At 37.3% G+C, this 21,597-nt stretch overlaps 4 protein-coding genes across 8 annotated transcripts; 2 read left to right on the forward strand and 2 right to left on the reverse strand.

Annotated features, from left to right (window-relative positions):
• The first annotated feature begins 2,089 nt into the window (after positions 1–2,089).
• LOC18605059 (lysine histidine transporter 1-like) lies at positions 2,090–4,215 on the forward strand. Its single transcript, XM_018117237.2, has 7 exons — positions 2,090–2,265; positions 2,563–2,946; positions 3,037–3,430; positions 3,517–3,622; positions 3,763–3,854; positions 3,956–4,024; positions 4,117–4,215. Exons 1-7 carry the CDS (start codon positions 2,090–2,092, stop codon positions 4,213–4,215), a joined length of 1,320 nt encoding a protein of 439 aa, XP_017972726.2.
• Positions 4,216–4,595: 380 nt separating this feature from the next.
• On the forward strand, positions 4,596–10,714 carry PDE312 (Nucleic acid-binding, OB-fold-like protein). The gene is made up of 12 exons (XM_007037846.3): positions 4,596–5,391; positions 5,802–5,861; positions 5,985–6,014; positions 6,113–6,186; positions 6,799–6,880; positions 7,022–7,095; positions 7,254–7,320; positions 7,844–7,936; positions 8,254–8,430; positions 8,506–8,556; positions 9,028–9,179; positions 10,076–10,714. Exons 1-12 carry the CDS (start codon positions 4,648–4,650, stop codon positions 10,503–10,505), a joined length of 2,034 nt encoding a protein of 677 aa, XP_007037908.3. The 5' UTR covers positions 4,596–4,647; the 3' UTR covers positions 10,506–10,714.
• A 140-nt stretch (positions 10,715–10,854) lies between these two features.
• Positions 10,855–16,730, reverse strand: LOC18605061 (transcription factor GTE10-like). Of its 5 annotated transcripts, none has more exons than XM_007037849.3 (10): positions 14,538–16,730; positions 14,391–14,439; positions 14,133–14,291; positions 12,718–12,776; positions 12,490–12,559; positions 12,309–12,389; positions 12,122–12,237; positions 11,961–12,027; positions 11,692–11,822; positions 10,855–11,610 (listed from the first exon to the last, which is right to left on the reverse strand). In XM_007037849.3, the coding sequence occupies exons 1-10, from the start codon at positions 15,858–15,860 to the stop codon at positions 11,335–11,337; spliced, it is 2,331 nt and encodes a 776-aa protein (XP_007037911.3). In that variant the 5' UTR covers positions 15,861–16,730; the 3' UTR covers positions 10,855–11,334. The 5 variants fall into 5 exon arrangements, with proteins under 5 accessions (XP_007037911.3, XP_017973299.2, XP_007037913.3 ...); XM_018117810.2 differs by having other exon boundaries at positions 12,703–12,776; XM_007037851.3 differs by lacking the exon at positions 12,309–12,389.
• A 2,389-nt stretch (positions 16,731–19,119) lies between these two features.
• On the reverse strand, positions 19,120–20,408 carry LOC18605062 (uncharacterized). Its single transcript, XM_018116648.2, has one exon. It carries the CDS (start codon positions 20,305–20,307, stop codon positions 19,477–19,479), a length of 831 nt encoding a protein of 276 aa, XP_017972137.1. The 5' UTR covers positions 20,308–20,408; the 3' UTR covers positions 19,120–19,476.
• Positions 20,409–21,597: the final 1,189 nt, after the last annotated feature.

The following is a 21,597-nucleotide window of genomic DNA, read 5'->3' on the forward strand; positions in this document are numbered from 1 at the left end:
CCCATAGTAGGCAACAAATCTTTAAAGAAAGTGTGTTACAGCACACCTCAAGCCTACTTTCTTCTCTTTTCTTCTATTAATTTTCTAACAATCTGAAGTCTAAATAGTCTCAACTCTCAAGATCAAAAATTTGCTCCATTGATTAAGTTCCTATTGGAAAATATGGAAAGAAGAGATTCTTGAAAATCCTGATTTAGAGACTGGTACTTGCTCTTAATGGACTATTGGCATTGCTTTAATGTTGATTCTCTAACAATATATGACAATGCAGACTCAAGAAATTAAGTTTTGTTTGGTCACTGATCATAGTCTTTAGGCTTTCTTCATTGATGATTAGTGTTAATTTTGCTTAAAATTCTTGAGAATTCCCTTTCAGTATTTGTGAATAGTCTGACCTTTTTGGTTTGGAACAGAAGTAAATGAAACAACAATAAATATACAGAAGCTGGAACTGATAGCTAAATGCTATTTCAGTTGCGATTCCACGAGTCTACATTTTCCTCCACGGGGCAACAAGCGTTGTTGGTAGTTGATTTGACAAATACCTTTAATCTACTGGTTCATTTAATACATGATCTTACCTTGGGCATGAAATAGTCTTCACTCTCTTTTCACCCTTGGTTTAATCAGTATTACCTCCCGCTTCGCATAAACAAAAAAAAATAACCTTTGTAAAAAAACAACCTTAAAAATTCTCTGCCTTTATCTTTTGCCATTCTCATAAAATTCTTATATTAGTCTTCTTCTAATCTAATAAGTATGTCTAATAAGTAATCACCCACTTAAACCTCCAAAGCCACTGAACTAGGAGACTTAAAGCCAAGATTTAGTAATTATTATTGTTGTTATCAATTTTTTACTCTTATTTCATTATTCATTCATGGATACTCCCATAATTGTGCACCTAAACACAAACAAAGAAGCCAACCGAAACCTTGATCATCCTTTGACAAACTCTCACTCATCAACTTTTCTCCTACACAACGGTTGGGCCACATTGCAATTATTTTGCAACAAATTATTTTTAAAAATAAATTTGCAACAATTTGAGTTAGAAATTAAAAGAGTACTAGCATTATGCAATGGATTAATTGATTATAAATTAAATTTAAACTGTTTCTATTACTTTAAGCTATCTTAGTATTTATATCTTATGTGTGATGTTTAACACGTTAATAATCACTTAAGAATTTAATTAACAAAAATAATCAATTTTCAAAGCAAGAAATTCAATTCTATTAACTCAATTTGCATGAACTTTATGACATTGAACATGACAAAAAGAATTTTTTTTTATTTTTTCAATGTTTGTTTAGAGTAATATATTTTTTTGTTTTTATTTTATTTTGTTTTGTGGTCTCAAAGCATGGGAAAGAAATGAAGGAAGGAAGGGAAGGGAAGGAAATGAAAACATGAGGTTTTGATAGGGGAACGGTTGGCTGTATTTAAAGGGGAGTCTAGGAAATTGAGTGAAAAGAAAAAAGGAAAAAGAAAATCGATTAGACCTTTTTATTAAAATTGAAAAAATATCTAAATCATGTATAAAGAATGATTGAGACACAAAAAACAGTGATATTTTGTTAAAAAGCATAACAAAAAATATAAAAATACCAAAAAGTAGATAAATACATGTTTTTAATTTAATATATAGTAAAATACTAAAAAACATCTGTTAAAAAAATATAAAATAACTATAATACCTTCTATAAGTGAGGATCATGGTGGTTTTAATTGAAAAAATATTCAAATCATGAGTAAGGAATGACTATGCAATACATAAAACAGTAATATGTTGTTAAAAGCATAAAAAAATACCAAAATACCAAAAAAATATTGACAATCACGTGTTTTCCATTTAATAAATAGTAGAATACAAAAAGCACCTGTTAAAAGATATAAAATTACTATAAAAATCCTATAAGTGAAAATCATTATAGTATAGATGGAAACAAACTCTAGTCTTTGGGATTCATGCACTTTGTATTTCTAGAATCCCGCAATGAAAGGTCATCTTCTCAGTTTTGTAATATGAGAATCTTTATTACCATCTAACTGTTACTCGAATTGTCAAGTTGGTGAACAAGGAGGGATGGAGACTCAACCAGAGACGCAAGACTCATCATCCAAGGCGGAAACTCTCAACGATTGGCTTCCCATTACCAAGTCTCGCAATGCTAAGTGGTGGTACTCTGCCTTCCACAATGTCACTGCCATGGTTGGAGCAGGAGTTCTGGGTCTTCCGTATGCTATGTCTGAACTTGGATGGTACGTTCTGATATTCTCTTTCTATGTGAACGACTAAAATCTTGATTGGTTTCCAAGAAAATGTGAAAATAGTAAAAAGATTCAAACAGAGAGAACAAAAAATTGAAGGGTTTAGCATGTAGGATTGAACCCATTTATATGTTTATGCCTTTGTCATTTTTGCTTTGTACAGATTTCATGGTTTGATTATTGCATGAGAAAATTTTTCAATTTCTCTTCGTCATGACTTTTGAGATCCAATAGCATGTGTTTAAATGTTTTCGTGCAAAAATAAAATGACTCGAAAATTTTCATCAGGGGTGCCGGTACTGTTATCATGGTATTGTCATGGGTGATCACTCTTTATACTTTATGGCAAATGGTGGAGATGCATGAGATGGTTCCTGGGAAGAGATTCGACAGGTACCACGAGTTGGGGCAGCATGCCTTTGGTGAAAAGCTGGGGCTGTGGGTAGTGGTGCCTCAGCAATTGATGGTGGAAGTTGGTGTCAACATTGTGTATATGGTCACAGGTGGAAAATCATTGAAGAAGTTCCATGACACCGTTTGCCCTAACTGCACAGACATCAGAACAACTTACTTCATCATGATCTTTGCATCAGTTCACTTTGTGCTCTCTCATCTCCCCAGTTTCAACTCCATCACCGCTGTCTCTTTTGCTGCTGCTATCATGTCCTTTAGGTACACTACAGATCGTCTTTCAAATTTGGTGAAAATAGCCTACAAGCACCCGTTAATCAATTAGCTAGTATTTTTTTGTTGATCTACCAGCTATTCTACAATTGCTTGGGTAGCCTCCATTCACAAAGGGATTCAGCCAAGTGTGGAGTACATTGAAAGGGCCTCAACCAGTGCAGGGCAAGTGTTCGGCTTCTTCAGTGCTTTGGGAGATGTAGCCTTCGCCTTCGCTGGGCATAATGTGGTCTTGGAGATTCAGGCAACAATCCCATCCACCCCGGAGAAGCCATCCAAGAAACCCATGTGGAAAGGGGTGATTGTGGCCTACATCGTGGTTGCCTTGTGCTATTTCCCAGTTTCCTTCATTGGCTACTGGGTGTTTGGGAACAGTGTCGAGGACAACATTCTCATTTCGTTGGAGAAACCCGCTTGGCTTGTTGCAACTGCGAACTTGTTCGTTGTCATTCATGTCATTGGAAGTTACCAAGTAAATGATTCGCCCCTCTCTTTCTTTCCAATGTGAATTTCATCTGCAAGATGTTCTCTTCATTTTTCTCTCTTTGTTCATTGCAGGTCTTCGCAATGCCAGTTTTTGACATGGCAGAATCATATCTTGTCAAGAGGATGCATTTCACCCCAAGTCTAATGCTTCGCATCATTACACGCACTTCATACGTTGGTAAGTAACATTGAAGTGGAAATAAATATAAATCTCATATCAGATATCATAAGATATCAATAAACTTCAAATGCAATAATGGGGAGAAAGTAATTAATCTGATAATGACAATTACAATCTGTCTAATTCTGACTTGGCAGCCCTGACCATGTTCCTTGGAATGACTTTCCCTTTCTTTGGTGGACTGCTGAGTTTCTTTGGAGGCTTTGCTTTCGCTCCCACGTCATACTATGTAAGGCATCCGTAGTAACATCAAAACTTTTCCCCCTATATCACCTTTAACCTCTATATTGCAACTGCCAAAACCATCTAATTTGTTAATCAACTTTGCAGCTTCCTTGCATCATATGGCTTGCCATTTACAAACCGAAAAGATTCAGCTTGTCATGGATCACGAACTGGGTATGCTCTTTGTGATTTTGTGGAAACTTAATTATAATTTTGACTGTCTAAAGTATCCAATCGGATAATATATATTTCCTTGGATGTGGCAGACATGCATTATCGTTGGTGTACTGTTGATGATATTGGCTCCAATAGGCGCATTGAGGCAGCTCATTCTTCAATCTAAGAACTTCAAGTTTTACTCTTGATTAAACTTTCTTCAAAGAGAAAGATCAGGGAGTGCATCAATCGACAAGCTGCATGCTGATGTGCTGTTTAACATTTACTCTTTTTTCTTTTTCCCATTTTTATTTTGTTTAAAGATTAGAGATCTTGGTTAATGTAGTAAAGGTACATAAAGTTAGTTACTAGCTTATGTTTAGGTAGAGTTGGGAATGTGACACATAAAGAATGTGTAACATCTTCCTTATTTTTTTTAATGTCGATTGTGTTCTAATGTTGATTATGTATTAAAATTACAGATACATATGTGACATAATATTTAAAAAAAATTTCAAAAAATTTATTATATACTTTTATTAGATAAATCCTTATAACTAAATTTTTTTTTTCTTATTGTAAGAGTTAAACAAACTTTATCCATTTCCCTCCACACTCACACTCACTCTTTCGCTTGCAAAATGCAAATCCTCCAAACCCCTCATTTCTTCTCTTTCCCTAAACCCTTAAACCTTTCCGCCCCAAAACCCTGTTCTCACCCCCATCATTTACCATGCTTCCCTTCCTTGTTCAAAACCCATTTCCCCAAACCTTCGACCACCCCAAAATCCTTCAGCTCCGACGAATTCCCCGTCGATGAAACCTTCCTCGAGAACTTCGGGCCCAAAGACAAAGAAACCGAAGACGAAGCCCGTCGGCGCAACTGGATCGAACGAGGCTGGGCCCCATGGGAAGAAATCTTAACCCCAGAAGCCGATTTCGCTAGAAAATCCCTTAACGAAGGCGAAGAAGTCCCTCTCCAAACCCCTGAAGCCATCGAGGCTTTTAAAATGCTAAAACCTTCTTACAGGCTTCAAAAAATGAAGGAAATGGGGATTACAGAGGATGAATGGTATCGAAAGCAGTTTGAGATAAAAGGGGAGATTCCAGACCCTCTGGAAACGTTGTGGGCAGGGCCATTGGCGTTGAGACACGTGCCGCCACGAGATTGGCCGCCGAGTGGATGGGAAGTGGATAGAGAGGAACTGGAGTTTATGAGGGAAGTGCATAAGTTACAGGCGGTGAGGGTGGATTTGGAGAAGGTGGAGAAGGAGGCGATAACTGGTGAAGCAAATATGGGTTTGGACAGATATAAAGCTTTTTTGAAGCAATATAAAGAGTGGGTTGATGCTAATAAGGATAGATTGGAAGAGGAGTCTTATAAGGTTTGCATTTTATTATATATATAGTCTTCCTTTTTCATTTTGAGCGTGTTTGGCATGTTTTCTTTTATGTGGGTGTGTGTGTGTTTATACTAAGTTGATTTGGGGTCAAATTTGGACGTTTTGGTTAATTATTTTGTAATGGGGTTACAAAGAAGTTTATATTTAAAGTATTTTATTGTGAAGGCATTTAAAGAAATAATTATCTAAATCTTAAAAGTGTGATCGAAGGAGAATGATTCGTTGACGCTGAAATCTCTCTTTGAGTTTCGAGTAAGGTTGATATGTTAATGAGTTTCTGTGCTGGGTTTTAAATTGGGATAAAGATCTGGTAATATATGAGTAGTGTATGTATGTATAATTGAAGAAGTTCACCTCGTTAAGCCATTATATTCTGCTGTTTGGTGATGCAGTATGACCAAGATTACCATCCTGGTAGGAGAAAAAGAGGGAAGGACTACAACGAGGACATGGTAAATTGAATTGCCAGTTTCTCCTAGTTTATAAGTATTAGTTTTTCCTTTTCTTCTTTTCTTATATTTTGTTCCAAATTACTTAAAGGTATTGATGATGACCAATTTATTGTTTTTCGACAGTATGAGCTTCCATTTTATTATCCAGGACAGGTAAGTTTCCCAGGTCATTGTTTCTTATTGAAATACTTTTTAAGTTTTCAAAGATCACATTAGAAAGAACAGGTGTATGATGGATTATGTCTGTGCAGATCTGTGAAGGCAAAGTGACTACTTTACACCTATATCAGGGGGCATTTGTGGACATAGGTGGTGTATATGAGGGGTAATTTTCATCACTCAATCTAACTTAGTTGTACCAATAAAATTATTAGTTTAAACTATAAATTTTATCATCTCCTAAGTTTTGTTTTTTCTTTTCCTCAAATTAGTTTTGCATAACTTTCCCCCCTAGTGTATCCTAAAGGCTTTTGTAGCCAAAGATCACATGTACCCAAAAAGAGAATCTCTCCTAAAGGCTAAAATTCCCTATTTGTTTACAATTTGATTTTTTCCAAACTTCAAATATGTGTAGCTTTGTTCACAATTTTTTAATGTGCAGTTACTAGGACATTGACTTGGCATAAACTGTGTAATTCTCACCCATAATTTTGCAAAGAAGAGATATGGTATTTTGCAATTCCAAATGGCATACTTAAAGACATAATGTAAATTCTGAGAGGCATCGTTTATTTAACAATTTGATAACTAATGATTTCAAATATTCAGCAGTAGTGGATTAATGGCTATTGTATAGGCTTGATTCACAATAGCTGATTCAGTATCAACTGATTCAATAGATTATTTATGATTTCACTCATGATTATAAGTTGATAGAGTCCATGTTTAACTGTGAAGGTTTCCTACTAGATTTATATATTGTATCCATATATTTCAGGTGGGTCCCAATCAAAGGTAACGATTGGTTTTGGATCCGCCATCACATAAAAGTTGGTATGCATGTTATTGTTGAAATTCTGGTGAGTATTTTTTGGCTTTTCCTTTTTGTATTAATTATTTCTATTAATTCCTTTTTCTGCTACTAAACTTCCTATTGACATTAATTATGTATCTGTTAATTGTATGTTTCACCTTTTTCTTTTATTTCATCTTTTCTGTAGGCCAAACGAGATCCTTACCGGTTTCGGTTTCCTATTGAAATGCGTTTTGTCCATCCTAACATAGATCATCTGGTGTATGTAAATATGGTAGTTCTTTGTTCTTTATTTTCTATGTGGTATAACATGGAATCTGATTGGTATTTAGTGCCACTAGGAGTTCATGCTGTTGTTAAGTTTATTAATTCTAAAATGCTTTCTCATTGTTTTCTGACATTTGCATCCTTACTTCCAGGTTTAACAGATTTGACTTTCCACCAATATTTCACCGTGATGAGGATACTAATCCAGATGAATTACGGGTATGTACCTTCTAGTCTACTTTTTGTCCTTTTTATCATTACTTTGTCAAGGTTTTCTATATCTGAACTGAACTCGTTGAGACCATCTTTTATGGTGTCAACATGGTAGAAATCGGATTTGCCTCAACTTTAACATGTTCTATTTTGATTTGTTTGGTTTTTTAGAGTCTTTCTCAGGTGTTGTGTTTTATCTAACGCACATTTTATGGACTGTAATTCTTGTTACTATAAATTTGTTGGTTTTCTCTCGATTGTTCACTAGGAAGCAGACTTGTGGATGTTTACTCCTCTATTGATGGTTTTGTCTATCTAATTTGTTTGTTTGGAGGGTGGGGGGACTTTGATTCTACCATCCTGAAGCTTGTTGTTCGGGTTATTTAATTAAAGTATGACTTCAAAAATTAGTGCAACTGAGATATTTGTTATCCCCTAGTGATTTTGTTTACTGATTGTTCTATTAATTATTTTGAATTTCAAATTTCTACCATCATTATGCTCTAATTTCTTTTTGCTCCCTTTGCAGCGTGATTGTGGAAGACCTCCTGTTCCTAAAAAACATCCTGGAACAAAACCAGAAGAGGAGCCATTGTTGTCAAATCACCCTTATGTTGATAAGGTAATTCGGCAGCAATATCTTTGTTGCTGATCAGTTTTTTAGATATGAATGCATCTGTTTTCTTCTTTTTGGTAGGACTGACTTCTTTTTGATAGCATTGTGCTAAACCTCTGGCTAATAAGTTTGTTCATGCATGTGCATCAGTGCATGCCATGGGTGTGGGCATTCCAAGAACTGATGCATCTTCTTATGACAATATTTGTACATAGCCATGTTAACAATGGTTGTCTAATGCTATTATTACCCACCTGACCACTTCTTCTGTGAGCCGCATATGATCAATCTTTCTACTAGATCCATTTTTGTCTTTTATGCAGTTGTGGCAGATCCATGTTGCTGAGCAAATGATTTTGGATGATTTGGAGGCAAATCCTGAGAAATATAAAGGTAAAAAGTTATCAGAATTAACTGATGACGATGATTATGATGACGAGAACAATGTTCAATACACCAAAGCATATTACAAGAAAAGCCTAATACCAAAAATGATTCTGGTGAGCCTTTTTTTTTTTTTTACTCACCAACTTATCTGCCTATATCTACCTTCTAATGGTTATATATCTGGATAGAAAACAAGTGTTAAAGAACTTGATTTGGAAGCTGCCTTAGCTGAGCGTGAGGTAATTATTCCTTAGCTGTTTGCAGCCTCTATTCTTGATTTTTTTTTTAGTTTCTCTCTCATCTTTCAGAAATTTCTTTTTACCACCTTAGTGCTTGGTAGTTATGTGAAAGATGGACAGTCTTCTGTTCTAACAATATTCTATGAACAAGGCATGTGCTTCTTGTGAACTAGAATAAGATGCAAAGCCTGAGAATTGTCCTGGTGGTCACTAATCAAAAGTGATTGTGTTCATTTTATGTATACCTTACACAAAGGTCAAACAATTTCATAAATATCCATAATGTCAATATGATATTGCTTTCCAACCATGAAGTGCGAATTCTTTTATAATTCTACGAAGCCGTCGGGAGTTTTCTGTTGTTTTTTTTTTTTTTTGAAAGGTAAGTGTTTTCTCTGGTTGTGGTCTTTAAGTTACCATATAATCAAACTTCTGATGGAGATTTATTTTTTTCCCTGGAATCTAATACAGCTCCATAATAAACTTAGAAGTGAAGCAAAAGAAAGAGGAGAGGAATATAAAATCAGCAAGTTTAGGCGAAATATTGAGATGGATGAATATGATTTTATACATTGGCGTCGATCATTTGAGGAAAGAGAAGTTTTGATCAGAGACATCAGCTGGTATTCCCATTGGTCTTTTTTCTTCCTCCCCCTTTTACCTATATGTTAACCCCACAGCCGACCTCTGTTATGCTGTTATATGCTCCTATATCAGGATATCAACCTTCAAATCAAATTAAACTGTAACATGACCTCACAATTTTGAATTTTATTAAGACTGAACCGAAGGGCAATCTTGTTTTTGATTGCACCGTACTAAACATTTTTCTAGGTAATGAAACTAATTCTAACAATATAAAGGGAGGTCAGTGATGCTAGTTGCCTTTAGAATTGTCATTTCAAAAAATTAACATATAAAGTTGCAAATGCTGAATAAATTAAGTTATCTTGCCATGTATGCAAATCACTCTTTTATAGGTACTTCGTCTTTTAATTGTGAAATACATGCAATACATTATTCATTACTTATGGTGATTTTAGCAAATTGCAACTGGTGAAAAAATTGACTGTATTAATAGCTTATTTTCTTGGCCTAAAGTAGTGCAATTTTGAGTGATGGTTCATCAAGATATTTGTGTCATAGAATCTTAACCAAGCATTAAAATAGAGTTGGCTTTTAATCTATGGTTCTTAGGATCAGGTTAATGTAATAGTCTTTCACTAAATCTTGATCTTGTCATAATGCTGTTTTGCTTAAACCTTGTTCCATCATGTATTTGATTTTAGAAGTACATTGATACATGGCTTTGCTTTTGGCTGAACTTTCTTGTTGACACTTTAGAGCACTTACAATTACACTTGAGTTGCTTTTATCTATAAAGCTCGACCCCTCCTGCTTCATTCTGCATTGCATCACTTGTACCTCTATCTAGGTATAGCAGGCAGTTATTGAGCACATGTCTATAGGTGTATGCTTTCTGTATCTTAACTCCTACTGAAGCACTTATTTTTCACAGCCGTCAAGCTCTTGGTTTGCCATTGGAAGAGCCCGGAAGGTATAAAGATGCCAGTTATTTTGGGAAGGATCAATATGATCCTTCAAATCCCCTGTATCGATATGACTACTGGGGAGAACCCAAGAACTCTGAAAAGAGTAAACAAGAGCGGATGACAGATGCCCACAACAAGTCTATTGTAGGCAAGGGCACTGTTTGGTATGAAATGTCTTATGATGATGCCATCAAGCAGAAAATGCAAAGAGAAGCCCGTTCAAAAGGAACAATGCAGAAGGAGGCTGATGAAGATGAAAAAAGACAGCAAGACAGCGATGATGAGGATTTTGATTACAGCATTCTGAGCGAGTCTAGTTTGGGGTTCCCAAATCAGCCTCTTGTTAATGGGACTGAATCTTCTAGTATAACAGATGGGGGAATGTTTGAGAACTAACGTTAGCGGAGGATCATGCTTGTACACAAATTGATGTATAGTTAACAGGTAAGAGCTGAATATACGACGGGGAGATGAGATGAGACTTTTATTGTAATGCTTGTCATATATTTTGAGAAAACAAAACCAGACATCAGTTGCTGAAAACAACTACCGGACCATCAGTCACAGCCTGTGGCTTTGAAATAGTAAAAGAGAGTTGAAAGCAAGCGATGAACAGAAACGAGCCAGAAAAAGGATGTACTGCTCAACCATTAATGCAATCCTTCAAGTTGTATTTCACGTATTAAAAAGCTTGAGATTATGTAATAACAATGGAAAGAATTCCAGCAATGGTGACCACAAGTAATTATGGAAAAAAGAATGGACGCACCGTGATTCCCATTTTCTCTACTTAAAATATATTACAATTCGCCAACCCACCTCTACAATTAAAAATACACTCCCAAGCCCCCCCCGGAAGACCGACATCCAAATCAAAAATAAGGGTAAAGCAGTGAAAAGAGTGAAAAAATATACTAACGAGAAGGCAGAATTCCCTTCCTCAGCCCCCAACACCTCAATGCATCAGAAACATTTAGCTTTCTTTTTACAAACAAACAAACAAAAAAAAAAAACACCTGAACTCTGATGCTTCCTACCAAGCACAATCCAACAGCTAGTCAATCACAAGATCCGCAAGCCAGTAGCAATTCATGCTAAACACTAACGCTGCTTCTGCGGTCTTCATTTCTCTGAAGGTTGTGCTTAGGGTGTCAAAGGACCATTGCGCAGAATTTTTCAGAACCGCACTTACATTCCACTCAACAAGCAATGGGAGAAAACACAATCAATCAATTTCTCCTTCCTCTACATCATTTACTGGCTCTGGAGCACTTTGGGGAGGTTCATCTTCTTCATCCTCATCATCCGCCTTCATGTACAATCCTAGCTGCTCAAGGGGATTACTTCTCCCCTGGAGTTTGAAACTTCCCAACCCATTTTGAGAATGACTTGGGCTTGTCTCCTCCATGAAATTAGGTAAATGTTCATCATTGGAAGTCCTAAGCATTTCAAAATCTTCCATAAATTGACTGTTCCCGTTGATATCCACTGTCTTCTCCATCTGCAAATAGCATAAAGTTCTTAGTGGCATTAAGATAAGGCCGCACCATTTCTGCCGCATAACAATGTTATCCCTATTTACCTTTAAAAGTGCCTGACGTGCAGCTTCTCTTTCCAGCTCCCTCTTCCTTTTTGCTTCAGCAGCAGCTTCTGCTTCAGCTTTTATCCTAGCCTCTTCTGCAGCCTTGGCCTCTACTTGCAATCGTGCTTTTTCTGATAACAAATTAAAAAAAAAAAAAGGGAAAAGGGGATCATAGAGCTTCAGATATTCAGAAAAGATTTCTAAATTTGCTTTCAATCAAAGGAACATTAGTGCAGGAAAACATTTCAACAATGATACAAATTCCAAACCTTCTCTCTGCCACCTTTCAAGTTCCTCCCTCTCCATCCGCAGTTTCTCAGGATCACCCTTTTCACCCTGCACTCAATCACATTATAAATTACCAACCGGTGAGTCAGAGTAAACTGACTCTTCGACCATATTGCACATATACAATGGCTACTGGACTAACCTTTTCAAGTGCCTTTTCTCGAGCTTTAAGTATGGTGTCAGCAAAACGTTTCCTTAATACAGCTGCACGATAGAGCTTCTCAGGGGAGACTTGCCTCTCAGCAGGAGCACTCTCCTCTATTATATTACATTATTATGGGTGAGATGATGCCCCAAAAGTTAACAGTACAGAGCTTAATTATGCTTACCATCTTGGTGCCCTTCTGCCTCAATAGCACTAGGCTTATCATGAAATTTTAACTCAACTTGACCCAACTCGTTTAAAGACTCTGAACAAGGCACAGAAGAATGGGCACTTTTATAAGACATTGACCCAAGACAGATTTTCAGGAGGCATGCATGATGCATAGTCAAGAATGGGAAACTCACGATTTCCATCTTTAGGAACAGCAATACTGCCGTTCTTTGAATCCACATTTGTTCCTGAATCCAAATTTTCCTACCACATAGGGAGGGGAAATTAGCTTTAGAACAGTGATACACTATGTCTCAAACATAACCACTGGAGAAAGAGAGACAGCAGATTCATTTTCAATTCACCAAGACACTCAAATTTTCCAAATTATCACGACATAGAGATACCTTCACAGAACTTACAGGAACTGAAGCTTTAACAGCATCTGATTCACTACCAGATGAACTACCAGAATCTGATTCTGAAAGAAAAATATCAAATGAAAAAGAAAGTTTTTAAAAGAAACAACATAAGGTTACAATTGCTGTGAAGCAGGCTCCACTTAAAGTAAAAAATAGCACACAAAAGCCTAGAAGTCTTCGCCAATTTATGGATGCCTAGACAAAATTAGTAGGAGATAAAAATAAATAGGCAACCAAACATATATATATTTTTTGTGGGTTGACTCACATAGCTCCAAATTATAGATACATCACCAAGTGAAATGTAGAAATTATCCAAAAAATAAAGACACGAAGAAGTAGAAGCTAGGCAACAAATCTCATCAAGCAAAACTAATTTAATAAAATGGTTCTAATTTCAGAAACTCTACTCTCAAAACCAGTAAACTGAAACCACCTTGAGCTCCAGTTTTAGTGACTCATGTTCCCATAAAGGCCTAAGGTAATACGTCAAACACTTGATAGAAAGAGTTTCACTGTCAAACACTTGATAGAAAGAGTTTCACTGTCAAAGATCGACAAGTGACTTGGTCAACATTACTCAACCTCGCATCATAAACAAAGATGGCATGTTACCAAACTATTCCCCTTTCTTTCTTTCATCTCAAATATGATGCCCCAAAAATATTCAAGAGTCATCTACGAATGCTCAACCTACTCCAAAATCAAAACAACCAAAGTTACCTAAAAGCATCAGGGACAAAGATCCAGAAAGAAAGCCAATCTATGGCTAAGCATGTCAGGATGATTAGATAGGCTGAAAATGACCAGAATTACCCATTGCAAAAGAAGGATTTTACTTGAAGGTTCAATTCCATCAACGAAAAAATTTCCACATGATGTCATTTTCACAAATCAAAAACAAACTCCTAAGGATTAAGTTAGATTTGAGTTTCAACATGTTAGGACAGATATGCAAACTTCATAAACAAGGTTTTGCCCTTTACTCCAAGTAGGAAGTAGAAACCTAAGGACATCATGGAGCAGCAAAAAATAAAAAACCATAAAACTGTTTTATTAGCCAATCAACAACAATGAAAAGTAACAAAGAAAATTTTCAGGCTTGAGAGCAGTTTGAAGTTGCAAACTATGGTCGATAAAAAATAGTTAAAAAGCTCAACAGGGATAGGAATATAACATCAGAATGTTTATTAGAGATAACATTCACATAAAACTGCAAATTTTTCATACATAGCAAAGACCAGCAAGACCCTAATCCAGCATATTTCCCATATTAAAAGAGTAAAATATATTTCCTACTAAACTTTTCTTTGATGATGAAACAGTGACGGCATGCTCATACACACTCCAGTTGCTTAAAAAAGGATCAGTGAGGCTGAATAAATAAACAAGGAAAGGTTAACTATGATACAAACCACTAGAAGAAGAGCCTGATTCACTGCTGGAGCTACTGGAACTACTGCATCTACTGTTTCTACGGGTTAAATCCTTCTCTATTTCTACAGGAGGGCAGCTTGAAGTAGGATGATCATTTCCACCAACGACATCTACATCCTCGTCAACTTGATCATTACCTAATAAGAAAGCGAAAAAAATCAGTTCCTTTGATGATTTGGTTTACTAGCTTACTATCTGCAAATAACCCAGCAATGAACAGAAGTACAGAAAATTACCTCTACATGGCTGCATTGATGAGTTGCTAAACCCTGATTCATTATGAAGCTGCAACAGGGGAAAGACATAGCAAAATCATAAATGCCATTATCACATTCTGAATAGATAAAGCACCAAACAAGGATGAGATAGAGACATGGGAATACCTCCATTTCGCAAGGTTCAGCTTTTGCCTGATTTTTCTGCTTCTCCAGCAAATAATCATCCAAAAGTTTTCGCAATTTGAACAAAGTTTCACCACTGAGTGCATCAATGTCAATCTCAATCTCATCCTCCATTAGACCTTCACTAGAACTCTGTTCTTTAAGGAAGTCAACAATGTTTTCAGGCAATTCTCCCAACAAAGCCTCCAACTCTGCGCTCAAATTATGCCTCTCCTGATCATTCATGATCTGTCTAACAGGGTCTGGCTTGATCATAGTGTCTTTTGGGTTTATAGTTTTCTTTTTGAAAGGTAAACTGCCACTATTTTTTTCAACTTTTATAGGTGCAGTTGCTGTTGAAGGTACAGCATCTATATCCATGGTCACAGGAAGCTTCTTTTCTATAGCTTTCCATCTCACTTCAAAATATTTACTTAGCGTCTCAGCCATGTAGTGGACATCGTTTCCAGGTGGGTTATATGTCAATGCATTTGAGAAAGTAAGGCGAACATCAGCAGCAAAGTCCAATGGGCTCAAATACTGCCCTGAAGCTAACCTCTTCTTCACAGTGCCCAAATCCATAGGTTGCTTGATGACAGTTAAATAATCCGGAATGTTCAACTTCACCACATCGACAGGGTTGTTAAAAACCCAACCAAAATTATGTTGCATCAAACGGTTAAGTAAAGTCTCACATTGCTTCATCAAATGAGCATTCGAATTACTCACTGTCACAGTTGGCTTCACAGTTTCAAAACGCTTGGACATGCTCTTTTTAATGCAGGCTCCATTACGTCCTCCGAAAGGTCGTTTCCTCCCTTGCAAACTCAATACTCCTGCTGATTGACGAAAACTCTCTACTGGAGGCCTCTTCTTCCCATCATTACAGCTCTTGTTATTAGTAGACAGTGATAAACCAACAACACTCATGTCCAAAGAAGCAACCTTTTTCTGTAGCACCCGAACCTGTTCAAGCTCCATCTTTAATCTCAACTCCAAATCCTTTCTCTCAGGTCGTGACATCTTAGACAATGACAATACTTGCGTAGGGACACCAAAATTACCATAACTATCAGCATTCAAACTGATACATTTCCTTTTAGGTGCGCCTGAATCCTCTGATGCAGTCATCTCTGTATCAACCTGTCCAAAGCTCCCAAAGCCCTCCGATCCACCCATGGTCTCAACCACATGACGGTAATCGGGAACAAAACCAGAAGAATTCCCTCCCTTAGAGTACTTCCTAGACTTCCCCATCAATTGTGAAAATGAACACTTTTTGTATTCCTTCTGTCCTGTGTACTCTATGGGAATAGCAGGTGCCATAAGATTAACTTCCAATGACCGCACATATCAACTATTCCAGCAAGTTTTATACTCCCTCACAAATTATCCTATTAAAATCCAGTCTCCAAATGTTCAATTTGGTGTAACTAAAATAAATCTATTCGTAATTCGTTTGTAACCAGTTGAAACTCCAAATGTTACGTACCTATTTATTCAAAATCTTTAAAAGTCACAAATGGGCAGTTCATTACTCCTCCAAAGAATACGTATGGCAAAATTGCAACCTTTTCAACCCCATCAATAGTCCTTTATTCTCCAGCCGAACACCAATCTCAAATCTTAGGATTCACATTAGTCAAAGAACAAAGTTTTCAATTATAACCCTAACAAAAGACAATCAATATCTAAAAATGAAAACCCAAGAATTATAAACTCTCTTCATACGTCCCCAGTTGGTGCTACCTCAAAAAACCCTAAAACTCTATCTTTCCTTTATTTGCCGCTCAAAGAAACTCAAATTTCACTTATTTTTCCTCGTTTTCGAACTAATTGAAATGAATTGGCCGAGCGATGAGGATATATTTAAAGCGAGAACTATTGAAGAAAATAAGAAAGAATTGGTACTTACAAGCGAAAAAAAATGAAAATCTATGCTAAGCTCATTTGAGCATAAGGCCTTTAGAAATGAGATCGAATCCAACCAAAAACCGGGAAAAAAAATGTGGCTAAAACCCTAAATCTGCTCCACAAGAATCCCAATTTCAAAACCTGGATCTCGCAACGGAGCCGCTGATTTTCTCGATTAGAAACCCTAGAGAGAAAAACTGAAAACCCCTTCCTCGACAAATCTTCCCTTAGCAGTGCGAGCAAAAAGAGAGAGAGAGAGAGAGAGAGAGAGAGAGAGTAGACGCTGATGATGATGGGCTCCGCTCTCGAGTTTGCCTCCCTACTTAAAGGCCCAATGGCTTCGTCACCCGCCGCAATTGAACGGATCCCAGCCGTTGATATGTTCAGTCGGTGAAATCTAGCGGTTAGGATTTTTATTACTACATCAACCGTCAGAGTCTAGATCTGACGGCAGTTATAATTCTCTGTCAAATCTTGATGACTTACTTAAGTTCTAGAATTACAGAAATCCAATTATTTAGATAGTCAAGCGAGTGAGCAAACGCTCTTGTTTAGGTAAATATGCATTACTCGCTCCGATAGCTAGACGCGCTGTTACGGTTTTCATAATGGGACAGGTGGCATAATAAAATCAGCGAGTAATGTGTTTTGAAGGAAATGAGGGAAGTCATAGATGGGAAGAAAAGAAAAGTTACCGACCACGTGTCTGCATTGACTTGTCACCGTCAGAACTCACATGTGACGCGGCAAGCAAGCTGCTTTGTCAACAAGTGCTCAAATTGGGTGCTCAGCCGATTCTCTGCATCTTTTTACTTCAACGAAATTTTCAAAAAGCAACAATTTCCTGTGTTCTTTTTTCTGCAACAGTATGCATGCCCATTGGGCCTTGTTGGAGAGCCGAACGGACTCAAAAAGAATCGTAACCCACCTGTGGGAATTGGTGTGGGCCTTGATCGGATGACTGCGGTCTGTGGATTTTAGAGCATTTTGCTTTTCAAAAACTAACAGAGAGAACTGAATGCAAATAGTAAAAATGTAGTAAATTCGACAATGAAATAAAGCCTATATATCCCAGATTGGGCTACCCTAACTCTATTCATTTAATGAATGAGAGGTCTAAATGTTTTGCGTCTACAACACATGTAGGCAAGTGTTTGTAGGAGTACATAGAATAAAGATAATGAATAATTGAAAAGTAACACTAATTTAAACATATTCTATATTACAATTCTTGCAAAAGTGGAATCATACTTTTTAGTATAATCTAGAAAAGCTAGATATAGAACTTTTAATTTCTTTTGTATAATTTTTATTTCGGAAAAAGAAAGAAAAATAAAATAATAATAATAATCAAATGGAGATTTTACTTTTTTTTAACAATGAATCAAAGACTTGCAAGTGGCGAAATCAAATATTAGTCATTGACAACAGATTACGAAAAGAAATATACCTGTTGGTCCAATTACAAGTGAATTATGTGTTTTCTTCTTTTTTCACTAGATTCAGCAAAGATATAGATTCCTCTATTTTACCTCTTTTTGCGTTCAATAAAGCATTGATAAGAAGCTTTGTTCACCAAAAAAAAAACAGAATTATAAATGGGTATGCGGTGCTTAAAGCCACTGCCACAGCCACAGCCATTGTGCCAGAACATTGGTACGTTATTGGGCCACGAGAGTAATGCCAGAACCCTCAGGCTGAATAAATGCATGCAATTAGAGAAGAAAGAGGTTCTGCGATCACAAATAAAACCCTAGCTAGAAGCTTTTTCTGGTAGTTTCTATTCATATACTATGCTCTACCTCAGCCACTATCACCAATTTGGAATTAGTTCCTACCTTTTTTTTTTTTATTTTAGTTCTTGTTGTCGTTGAAATAATAAAGCTCAAAATAATATTATTTAAAGGATATTGGTTATGTCAATGCCTTGCCTATAAATATTTAAAGCGTCTGCCATGTGTTGCATATAATCATCCTACAGAAATTTAAGTGAGCTAGCTTTTGGCAAACCGTATAAGAAGAACTATCAGTCGGAGATCTTCCGTATCCTAGAGCTTAACTTATTAATGAACAGTTTAGTTGTATGAGAAGTCTCGGCTAAGCCATATGCAAAATGCATGATGAAAGGAACCAGTGGGGGAGAGACAAGAAAACCCAAAAGATAAAAGCATGAACCAATGCATGCATCATTTAAGTTGCAGAGAGCGTCAGAACTGAATATATATATATATATATAACACAGCATGCCCTTCTCTGTTCCCAACCTCCCTACTCGCATTTACTACCTCTTTTAACATCCTTTAAGCACCACAAACCTTTTACTATCTCTTCGACTCTTCCCCGTTTCATTCCACCGTATCCTCAACCTGTTCTCTGTTTTTTTATATGTTATATATATTTTATGTGTTTTTTCCATGTCCTCGTATCTCTCATCATCTCTCTTCCTCTCTCGGATTTAATTTAACATTATAGCTGTTCCAAAGAGGGAAAGTAGGCAACTCAAAAACCAAAGGGCGAGGCCGATCCAAAGCCCATTTAAGATTCTAGAACGTTAACAACTGAAGAAACTATGCCATTTCCTTGTTTGTACATGCCAAGAAAAAGAAGAAACTTATATGCCAATACATGATAATGAAGAAACTGTTACAGCACATGTGAACAACTGAACAAGTAGAATAAAACCATATATAATTTACATTAAATATGGGTACTTTCAGTTCTTTTTATATCCCTTCTGAACAAATGTTATATCTCAAAATAGAAAACACAGATCCAGTCAGAAAGAGAGAAAGAGGACGACTAAACAACGTGCCACAACAGTGAAAAGTTGGAAGAAAACACAAAAAGCAAAACAGCAAAAGAAACCCCATCAAAAATATTCACAATTCAAAAGGACAGTTGATGTAGATTGTAAGCTTGGTCACGCACTTGGCTGATATCCCTAGCTCAACCTTTATATTTATAGGTAGATCAGATGAGGAAAAAGAAAATATAAAACCACATGACTGTGATTTTTCTTTTTGTCTTTTTACCGGCCCAAGCAAAGAGCAGCATTGATATCAAGCCTCCATGCAAATCCACCGCCGTCCATTCCCCAAACATCGCAAGGCAGCGTCAAGGAACTCCTCTCCTTCCCACACGTGTACTGCACCCTTACCCTGCACGTAAACGCCGGGTATGTTATCATCGGCAGCCTCTCTTTCATCACCAACCAAACCATCATTTCCCCTCCTACCATTTCTTTATACGCACCATTAGTCCACGTTACTCTCCCCAACCCATCCGATATAAACCCCGGACACGTGTCCTTCACCAGATTAACCTTCCTCTCCTCGTCCGTACTCCCTAACCCATCCCCACTCACCCACGTGTCCGTCACGCATTCCACCGTGATGCACGACCCCGCCACCCTCCTCGCCTCCGCTGCCATAACCGCCGTCCGATCTGCTCTCGCAGCACCATCCAAAAAATCCACCTTTTCATCAGCAGCTTGACCAAAGCTCAACCACAGAGGCACCATCTTTTTTACTACTCCCCCCTTTTCCTCCTTCGAAATAGAGTCTTTGCAGTCAGGGGTTTCAGGGAGAAGAGGCAAAGTAACTCTTTTTTCTTCGCTCAAAACTCTTCTTTTTCTGTTGCACCGCTTTGTATTGTTCATATTATTTTCTTTGGAGTGTCTTCTTTTGCCTCTCCCTGATTTAGGATAAGCCTCACTGCTCTTCTGGGGAGAAACCGACCCACCGGTCGCCGGTTTTGGAGCGATCGGTCTGAACCGGAGCATTATCCGGTTCACTTTTGACATATCGTAAACCCCAGCAGCTGCATATCTCGCTATGCAGCATCCTCCTCTACCCTCCATTTTTCTCTCAAGAAATCTGTTTTCTTCTCACCTTGGAAATCTCTCTCTCTCGTGCGTGTCCAGGGTTAGGTCGATGGGACGCACGAGATGAGAAAGGGCAGAATGAGATCGGAGATTTATAAGGGGGACGAAGGGGACACGTGTGAGATTCGACACGTGTGTGAATAGTACGACTAACAGCTCATAAAAAGGATTGGTCGAGAAGCGAGACGTGGCATTCAAAATAGGTGGGACCCCTACGTACGGAACAAGGCGTGAGTGCACCCCGTAGTTGAACCAATGGGAGGGTTTGGAGTGTCCCGGGTATCCGCGCCAATAAGGAGGCACGTAGGTCTCGGGCCTCGGGCTTAACTGCTTACGTGTGAATCGTGGGAGTTAAAAGAAAAGGACACGTTGGCCAATGGGATTCGGATAGAGATATGAGGGGGTGGGTTTCGGGGTTTCCATAAATAGTAGGGGGGAGATGGGTGCCGCGTGGACGGTCGGATGATGACGCGGATCTCGGTTTGATTGGGAAGCGTGACGTCAGGTATTTTGATCGAACGAAGAGGCGGGTAGGCGGACGAGGACGAGATGATATTTTCTCTTGTCTCCGTGATTGCAGAAAAGGAAAACGACCGGTTCTTTTATAAAAATTTTGGTTACTGAACTACCCCTGTGTTTTTGAAATGACCTTGATAGTTGGGTATATTACAAATATGGATTCCTGGAGAAGTGACATTTTAGTTGCCTGGCTTGAACTGGAAAGACTTACACATTGCTGCTTTGTAGATGTTGGGGATCAACCAATTCACCACCTCATACCTGGATGTATACAGCCGAATGAAATAGTATATAGTTTTTATTATGCTATTCGTATTATTTTTATTAGTAGTATCTGAATTTGCTTACGAAGCAAAAGAAAGTTAAAAAAATGTATGCTGCTACAAAATAATTCTTTAATTTCAAGGAATCAAAATGTTAAAAATAGAATTTTCATAAGTATCAAAGTGCATTCCGAGGGACTTCCCAATAATTATGTACCAAACTCTATTTAAAATAGTAATATTGTTTGTTTATTTCTAATCAACTAATGTATGATTATGTTTTTAAAAATAAAAATTTAGTGTCTGAATTTTTTATTTAAGGATTAGCATATGATCTTCAATAAGATTCAAATCCTCTTTCTTCAAATAAAAAAAAAATAGAGAGATGAAACTTACAAGTAGATGTAATATGCAACTATGGATGAGTCCATTTAGGGGTTGATGAAGAAATAGGAAAAATAAAGTTTTAGTCGTGTAGAGGGTT

The sequence above is a fragment of the Theobroma cacao genome, chromosome 3, assembly GCF_053813885.1.
Source record: "Theobroma cacao isolate CCN51 chromosome 3, ASM5381388v1, whole genome shotgun sequence".
NCBI classification, from domain to species: domain Eukaryota; kingdom Viridiplantae; phylum Streptophyta; class Magnoliopsida; order Malvales; family Malvaceae; genus Theobroma; species Theobroma cacao.